Below are 9,511 nucleotides of genomic sequence, written 5' to 3' on the forward strand. Positions count from 1 at the left end.
TCTGGAGAATAAAAGTGATATATTGCTATCACTAAAAAATGGCAAGATGTTTGTGTCTCTGCATCATGTAAAATGTCTTGTGGTCTAAGAAAATAGAAATGTTATAGTGCCCTTCATCAACTTAATAATAAAGCTAAAGTATCTCGATTGAGTTTCTTTTAATGTTGAGTCTATTGCTCTCTCCTTTTTTCAATTCTGTTTGTGTCTCTGTGTGTTTCCTTTTTTGACTGGTTTTGCTCTGTAAATTCAGGTGAAGACCTGGAAAGAAATGATGGATCTACAGCAAAACCCTACTTCATGTCAGCTAGCCTCCACCGAATTCTAGGGAAGAAGAAACTAAGCCCTAAGAAGGCAGCAGGATAATGAATGCTAAACCTCAACATCAAAAAGTGTCACTTTTAAGCAAAACGTGTATACAGTAGGCAAAAGTAAAAACTGTAAATTATGCTTCTGGTTAATGGGTGATTCTTTTTTCCTTTTGCTTATATATAAAAAAAGAGCAACATTGGTAACATTTAACTAGTTTAAATGCTTAAACTAACAGCTGTGAAAACAAGGCCACATTTTAGTTTATAGAGTGCCTATGAAAAGGAAAATGTAAATTTGAAACTTTTATAAGTGTATAATGATGTTTTAATAACTTTTGTAATACATGTTGCTGCCTTAGGTGACAGCAGTTTTGATAATGTTTCTTACAAGTGTATATTTGTAAAAGAAATTCAGGCAATTTTTTGAAAGCACTAACATATAACCTAATTAGCCATAAAAAAGATAGTTTGAGACTCTAGTTAAATGAGGAGATGGTACTAAATTTGTAAATATGGTGCTATGATTGTATTTTTTTGTACAAGCTGGTTCACAGCTATTTAAACTGTGATTATACATGCATTAATGATTACCTACACTGAAAAATGTAGTGATATTTTAATCACATCTACAACTGCATCTTTTAAGACATGATGGTACCCTGCAGATCCCAAAGAAGGTAGTCAGAAAATACTTAAGTTGATACTGCTTAAAGTGAAGTTTTCTGCGAGTTGTGCTTAAAAGATAATGTTACTGAGAGAAGGTCCCACTGCAGCTGAAGTGATTTGTGGTTCACACAAATGAGGTTTTCATCTGGTACAAGATGGTGAATGTATAATTTTTAGCTGATGTCTAAGAGAGATGCACATGTGTTAATATCCCCCTATCCCTGACAAGCCTCTGAATGCGTTCTGTGTTACAAGGAGGTTGAGCTCCACCAAAAGGGAAACTAAATGCAGTCCTTTTTTTTATTGAATGAAAGTCTTTGCTCTGTGTGTGTGCACAAAGAGTTTCATTGCCTCTGCCCAGCTTAGAAGGGCTCCTGCCAAGCCATTGGAATGACTGTGCAGGTGCAGAGCACCAGGGCTGCACTTCTGCCACATCTCTGTGCTCCCAGTGGCTCACACAGTAAGGTACTAGGACATTGAACTCAAATCTTCTCATGGTGCAGGATGAATTATTCAACTACTGAGAGATGCTCTGAAAGATTTAGTTTGCTTTTTGATTATTAAATTTGCCCAGTCATTAGACAAAGTCATTAATACACCTGTTGGTAGAACATTTGGTGTGGTTTATAACCCTCCCAGTAGGGGAACTGTCACTGCCATTAAGTAGCAGCTCTGCTGATGGAATAAGTTTTAACACTGGAGAGTTTATCAAGTCTGTTACTGCCAAGGTGGAGCTAAAAAGACTTTAATTTATTAGTCTCCTGGGGGAGCCAAGGACCCAGCCATACTGAGGCCTGCCCCTAGTTTTCATGGATTCCAACGCATTGAAGAAGTTATTCCAGCACTTTCCAGGAGTGGCATGGGCCATACATTCGCCAGTTCTGTGACAGGAGTTTAGCACCTGGAAATACTTTTCTAACCCTAGATATCCATTGGTGTCACAAAAAGAAGTGCAAATTCTTTTCCAGATGATTTGAAGGCAAGTTTCTGGGGAAAGTTTACTGACCATCTACATCCCAATGGGATTTTGCTCTCTAACTTACAGCTCTGGTTTGTGATGTCTGTGATCACTGCAAAGGCAGTAATTTTGTCCTTGATGCCATGGGTCTGGGCTCATGTTGATGCACAAGCAACCACCATCCCCACCCTTGCAGCTGTAGGCATGGTTAGATCTTGAAATTCAGTGGCCTGAGGTGCAGGTGGGAGTATCCTTGTAAGCTTTCTCTTTGGTCCAATGCTTGCTGGAGCCCTTTTCGCTGAAGCAAAAATGAGGGGTTCGGTTTAGGACTCAAATAATGTAAAGTAAAGGCATATGGTTTCAAATGTAGCTACTGATTATAGGAACCTTTAGATTTTGGTAACCCCCCCACTGAGATACCCTAGAGGAAACTTGACTTTTAGAAAGGACTGAGAATCCCACTTTTGGGGAAAAAAAGGACTCCTGAGAGATGAAGTTTTTCATTATCATCATCAATCATCATCATTATCATTCCTTTCTCATTATGTGCATGGTATGGATTACACAAATCCCCCCATGATTCTAATATTTTTTGAGAATTAAGTCAGTAACTTTTGGGGGTATGTGTAACCATTCTGTGATTAAAGAAGCTGTTGGTCTTATTACAATCCATGTTCTAAAGATTTTTTTTTTCTTTTAATACTACTGATTAATTTTCAGCTAAAGAAACTGTAATACATAATCTATATTTCTACTGGACTTGAGTGTCTTACTGGGAGCTCAATTGAAAAAGCATATTTCTGAATATAGCTTGCTTTTTTATCATATGAATGTAACCACAGAGTTTACTAAGAATAAAACATAATAGAAATAATATACAGTTATTTGATTAGAAAACTTTTGTAACAAACCTATGCATTTACTAAAGGAATTTCTAAAAGTGAAAGTTTTAAATTGTATTATTATTTATATATGGTAAAAATTATATATATGTATAAATTTGCTCCTTTCGCTATTTTGTGAAAGTATTTAGAATGTAACTGATCATCCTTTCTGAGAAGAAAATTTAAAAGCCATTTTCTTACAATGTAATTGTGAGAACTGTGAAAATACAAAGCAATACCATGTAGATTTTGCAATCAATAAATGCAGTAAGTAGTAGTTATTTAATATTAAAATTGGCTTTTTAGAAATAGATTGCTAATAATTAAGTAAAATTAATATAAATATTTACTTGGGAAAGGTTCACCTAAGATGTTTCAAGACTATCATATTATAATGGTTCCTAATTAATCCTGTGGGCCAGAGTCTGCTGATGTGCACCACAGAGGAGGTACTAATATTGACATTTTTGGATTTGGACTTTTACTTTGCTGCTTGCTTTAGTATAAAATTAAAAATTCCTTTTTCACTTTAGAGAGTGGAAGAAGGGAAAATTTGCCACGTGCTTTGCTGCTGAGCGTGCCGGGGCTGGTTGTGCAGTGCCCACAGTGCCACCAGCAGCACTGGTCTGTGCTGGCAGTGCTGACAGATGCAGGGCGTGGGAGAGCCTAGAACCAGCAGGCTCCTGAGCTGCCCAGGGCATGCCAGGGCCAGGGCTGTGAGTCAGGCTCATGCCAGGCACCTTCCCCCTGGGAGAAGCTTTCTTCTTTCTGAAGAAAGACCCTTTAACATTAATAGGAAAAAAAAACATTCTCAAGATCACAACAAGCAGAATGTAGAAACCAAGACAGTAGAAAACACCTGCTATCACATCCATGTGATCATGTTTGTTTAGTTTGGTTTGGATTCATTGTATCTCACTAAAGCATATTACTGAGTGGCTTTCATTTACATGTTTTATACCAAAGTTTTAATGTCAAGCCTTCAAATTTTGTAAGAAAAAAAGAAAAACCACAAAAAAACACCATACCCCCCCACACAAATAAATACAAAACCATCAAAACAAACCAAACAAGAAAAAAAACCACCATGGAAACAAAACACAAAGACAAGAAGATGGGATCATTTCTTCTGATGAGGGTTTTTTTTTTTTTTCCAAACAGTATTCAGCAGATGATTCTTGGGTGATCCAAGGATGCTGAATATTCTTTCAAATGTTAGTATTTAATGAAATATTTTACTATTGCATGTTCTGCTGTAGAACAGGAAAAATATTTTGGTGGATGCAATGGTCAGGCTGATTCTTCAATTGTCAGTAAGCGTTCTTCCACAAATGGGCTGTCAGAGAAGTGGTTATGAAGAATAAACTGACTGTTTTTGAGTAACCCAGAATGTCTCCCTTTGACCAGTTGCTCAGCCTGGACAGCTGTATCCTTGCAGACAAAGTGCCTTACTGGCTGTTACTTTACCTGACTTACATTTTGAAATTAATTTATACCATGTAGACTACAAAACAGAAAAGGCTAGAGAAGAAAACCAACACTTTGTTTCAGATTGACTAACAAAAAATCAACTGTAGTAAGGATGTCAGATGTGTTTGCACTGTGTGATGCAGCACCCTGTTGCTGTTGAGAGATTATGAAAGTTGATGGTGTGGTCTGGGAGAAAATGTGACAATAGTGTTGCAAATAAATGAAAACAATGCAAGACTGTTCCATTTTTATACAGTAGATTTTTAAAATAGCTTTAATTTGTTGTATAGTGGACTTCTGAGTAGGGCCTATTCTGCTTTCTGTTTACAATGATCATGTGTATTGTACCTGTGTACTGTGGGTAGAACTGGGCTCTTGCTACTTACAAAAGAAGGAATAAACCTAAAAATTACATATATGTTACTGTAATACATTTATTTGTGTGTTTATAAGCATAAAGTTCCTTCTCCATTTCAAGACTGATAATTTCTATTCTGGAACTGTTTTATAAATTGTTCTAAATTTTTAAACTTTTGATACAGGCAATGATTTTTGGGGTAATTTGTAATTTGTGCTGCACTGTAAACAATTAGTAAATGAGTGTTTCTTCATGTTCAAGTAACACTAGTACTATTAGTATTAAAATTGTCTGTTACTCTATGCTACAAAATGTCCACATGCGTTTGTCCCAAATAATGAGTTTTAAAGCCATTAAAATGGCTCTTTGAGGTTTAAGAAATCAAAGGTAGGTTTCATTAATATGATTCTTAAGATTGTACTGTTTTGTCACGAGCACAATGATTTGAGCCCTAAATCCTGTTGCTTCTGCTATGCAGAAATAGAAACCTATTGTTTAAACATCTTTGATAACGGAAGTGCTTAATTCTATTGTTACTTCCCCGTTTTACAGTTCTTGGGGATTGTTCTAATAAAGATTTCGATACAAGCCGGAGTAGCTCTGCACCGCGCCGGGCTTACGCGGGGCTGTACGGGGCGGGCCGCGGGCGGCTCCGGTGCGCGGGGGCGGAGCGGGGCGCGGGATGCGGGACGCGTTCGGTGCTGAGGGCATGCGGGAGCAGAGGAGGCCGGGAGGGGCCACTGCCGCTGCCCCTGGTAGGAGGGGAATTCTGGGGTTTATTTATAAAGGATGGAGGATTGTTTGTTGCATTTTTAAATTTATTTTTTTTAAAACAATGTAATAATGAACCATACTGGATTTTATCTGAATTGAGTTCTTATATGAAGCAAAGAGTATGGCTGAAATGATACCATAGAACTCGGTAGAAATCTTTTTTGGAGTTTAGGAGGCTCACGGTCATATTTTCCCCTGTCTTTGTGAGAAGTGAAGAAACCTTTTTTGTACACCATGAGTTGGCTCAGCATCACAGGCAGATGACCTGTGGTAGATTACTCCCAATCTGGTCAGGGGCCTGTTGCATATGTTTTTCTGGAGGATAGGAAAAGAAAAAGGCCGTCACCAAACCCTGTGCAAAAGGTTTAGAGGGATGGGGATGGATTTCAGCAGATGTAGCAGTGGAGGAATTATTTGGAGTTGGGAAAAAGGAAGAATTTGGACTCAAGGTTAAGGTATGCCTTATAAGTCATTCCATATGTGGGGAGCCTTGTCTGAAGTTGCTTCTGGCATTCTGCATTCCCTGCAATAAGACCTTAAATTAGCAAAGCAAGTTTTCGAGTTAGCAAGGAAAGCTGTATGTTTGGGAGTCAGTGGCTGAATAGCAAATAGATGCAGATACAGTCTGTGTGTACGCATAGTTGCAGCATATATCATTTAAGGGAAAACGAGTGTGTATGAGGCTTATACTATATGATGCTATTTTTTAGCAAGGCTTAAATGCTATCAGTGTTGGTGGGGAGACTGGTTGGTTTGTGCTGTCCAGTCACTGGCCATGAGTAGCAGTACTTGTTCAGCCCAGGTCTGTGCCACAAGGGGTGGTAGGCAGCTGCTGGAAAAGGGAACTTGTGACAAAGTTGTGCATTTAATCCCTGTATGAGCTCTTCACCTATGAGTTGGATTTTATGATCTTTGAAGATCCCTTCCATCTCAGAATATTCTGTGATTCTGTGAAAGCAAATGCTTATGGAGAGGAGAATGACACAGCCTAGGAGGTTTAGATGTGGTCCACTTCAGTCCAAACTAGACAGTGAAAGGTAAACAAGCAAAAGTGCTCTTTAGAGGAATATTGGTGTTCCCTGAGCACAGGTTAGCAGCTAGACTTATTGAGGCCATGCCACATGGGAAGAGGTACATTACAGTTGCTTGGAAGAGATAAAAGACACTATTGTTCTATGGTAAATCTCCATGAAAGCGTATTTGTTTCCCTTTTATTTGTTTTGGGGTTTTGTTTCAACATTTAATCTGATGCAAATTTGACAAAAAAAACCTGCATGCATTTTGTTCTGTAAAGCATTGATGCTCTTTTTTTTTTTTTATGCCAGAAAGTAACAATAGCAGTAAAGCATTGTGTAGGTTATAGAATATTGAGTTCAACTGATCATGTATAGACTTGCAGAATCTAACATAATGTACCCAGACACTGGAAGGTACAATTGTAATATTAAAGTAATTTTAAGAGGATTCTGGAGCACAGAGGACCTTTACTATGTGTCTCATATGTATGTTTTTATTTTGATTAAAACCTGGACATTTTTATTTTTTGAACTAACATCAGTATCGCCTGTTAACACATGCAGCCTGTTGGAACTGACTGCAGCTATTCGTTATGTTGTCCTCCTTCAGAAAATGTCAGGTTTACTAACAAAATTGCTTTCTTGCCTCTTTTAAACTTTGTTTTCAGACTGATGGGTTTTTTTAATCTCACATGGTTCTCTTGCTATTCACATTACATATAAATCTAATGTTGGCCACATGCCATAGAAATTTAATCTACATTCAGATTAAGTCAAAGCCTACCTGGAGCTTTTACTCATGCACCAGCAGTCTGCTCTCTAGTCTTTTCTAGGGTCCTACTTTTACACAGTTTGTTCTTTTTGGTTAGCCCAGAGGAATGTCATATGGTGCAAGTCTCCCCAGGCCTGGAACGTGGACCAGTGACCCGTGTCACCACTTGACGGAATGCAGCACGGCTACTCGTTTTCAGTCAGTAGGCTTCTTTTGGGAAGCACCTATGTTCTGAGCACCTTGCTCATGGAGGTGCTTTCTCTGGCACTGGTGCCAGCTGCTCAGGAAGAGGGGAAAAGAGGCTGCCCCACTCTGCTCTGGCACCACAAGCTGTCATTGTGCTGCAGTTACTCTGGGCCACAGCAACAGTGCAGCAGTAGTATGGTCTGACTGAAATTTCTGGTAAAGAAGGAAATGGGAACGTAACTGGCCTGTTACAATCAAACATAATAAATACGGTCATAAATACGGGATGAAAATATTTCTGGTTTTGTCTCAGCCAGCGTCTGATGTGTACCATCTTTGTGGTTTGACTTTGCAGATGAATGTTGCTTTTGGTGCATTTTCTGCAGTAACCTGGCAGGTTCCTTTGCAAATCCACGCACCTGCAGATGGTTTAAAGAAGGGAAGGATTGTTTCATACAGAGCTTCATAACATAGTTTCTGGTTGCCATCATTTTCAACACATCTAACCAACTCAATTTCCTGTCTTGAATCAACTTTCATTTCATTAAGTCCCAGGTTCTCATTTCTGTTGGTTTGGCTGGGCTCTCTGGCCAATCTGTTTTAATTTTAGAGTTAATTTTAGCCTGTTAATGAAAGAGGCTAAGTTTGGAAAAGACAGTCCTCCCAGGAGAAGGGTCTGTACTTATTTTCCTTCGAATGATAATGTCATAAGGGTTTTGTAGTTTTTATTTTATTTTTTGTTTGTTTGTTTTAGTTTACAAAGTTCAACTTTCTTACGGAAATACTGACAATTTGAACAATCATGACATTGGTATGTTTAAACTCACAAGTGGGCTGCTTTTTTGATAACACTAACAATGGCCCAAAACAGATTAACAAATCAAAGTATAACAGTCAGCTGTAGTGGTTCTGGGTCACCAGAGCTTAAAAAAATTGTTGTTAAACTCTTTGTGAGTTTTATATTAGTGGCCCTTGTATTGCAGGGACAACTCTTTCTGAACTGGTGTTGTGATAAATCTGTGCTGGCATATTTGACTGTATCAGCAGAGTGCATGTCTGAGCATCCCAGCCCACCCAGTCACCTGTACAAATTCCTGCAGAGACACTGAAGATCAAAGTGCATGTTGAAAGGTAATGTTTTTATGCATTTAACTATGCATAACATAGACATACACTTCTTTGACCTTAATATCATCTTTTGGCTGAATGTATCCATATTATAGGAGTGCTAGTATTTCTGCTGATTTTATCTCAAAATAGTAAAAAAAAAGTGGCTGTTACTGATTCCTGTGTTCAGCATATTGCAGCTTACATAGTATTTAAATTATATTTTTATGATTAATTTACTTGAATGACCTGCTAACTTATATTAAAGAAAACTCAAACTCTTCCCTGTGTGATTTTTTTTTAATGGAGTAGCTATCTTAAACATGTAATGGCCTAATTTTAAACTAAGAAAATGTGTAATTTTTTATATTCTAGTATACTGTTACTTGTCCTATGTTTTCCTTATTTTGGTAATAACCTTTGGTTTTGGGAGACTTGGAGCAGGAGACATCTTTCTCCCATGAGATTAATTTGGGAAATAACATTGGTGCAGTTTGTGATGGCAGCTGTTACATCATTCAGAAAGGGGATTGGTTGCAGTATGGCAGTTTTAAAAAAACTGTCAGCCCAACACCAGCTGCTGACAGCTCTGGCACTGGCAAAGGAAGACATAAAACCCAGTCTCCTATTTTCAATGCATTCTGCATTGCCCCAACCACAAATATCTCTCATGGTTTTTAATAAACAAATATCTGCTTATGCACTCAACAGTAGCAAAAGATCAATGCTCCTGCTTCCCATTTTCATAGGGAAACAGGAAAATTGCTCCCGCATGTATTTGAATCATGTTCTGACTTTGGAACTGAACAGAAAGAGGTGTTTCATAAATAAGCTTAAACTTGCTTTTGTTTCAGGCAACCTGAAGCTACTCTAGTCTTCAAATAAAACAGAATAATTACTTTTCCTTAAAGGGGCTCAGTGCAAGTGCCCAAGTTGCATTTCAAATTAACAATTTATGTTAACATCTATTATTAACCTAATAATATTAATCTATTAACAATTTATGTTAACA

At 37.9% G+C, this 9,511-nt stretch overlaps 1 protein-coding gene across 7 annotated transcripts in view; it reads left to right on the plus strand.

The window, feature by feature from the left end:
• The window catches only part of SLC44A5 (solute carrier family 44 member 5), a 66,173-nt gene extending 62,347 nt beyond the window's left edge, over window positions 1–3,826 (plus strand). For 6 of the 7 annotated variants that reach the window (XM_085586059.1, XM_021542588.4, XM_085586057.1 and 3 more), the window contains exon 22: window positions 251–447. In XM_085586059.1, coding sequence (XP_085442185.1) covers window positions 251–363 — 113 coding nt within the window. In that variant the 3' untranslated portion in view covers window positions 364–447. Of the gene's footprint in view, window positions 1–250 lie in introns of all 7 variants that reach the window. The other variant, XM_021542586.4, reaches the window with a different exon arrangement.
• Window positions 3,827–9,511: the final 5,685 nt, after the last annotated feature.

This window comes from Lonchura striata, chromosome 8, assembly GCF_050655825.1.
Source record: "Lonchura striata isolate lonStrDom1 chromosome 8, ASM5065582v1, whole genome shotgun sequence".
NCBI classification, from domain to species: domain Eukaryota; kingdom Metazoa; phylum Chordata; class Aves; order Passeriformes; family Estrildidae; genus Lonchura; species Lonchura striata.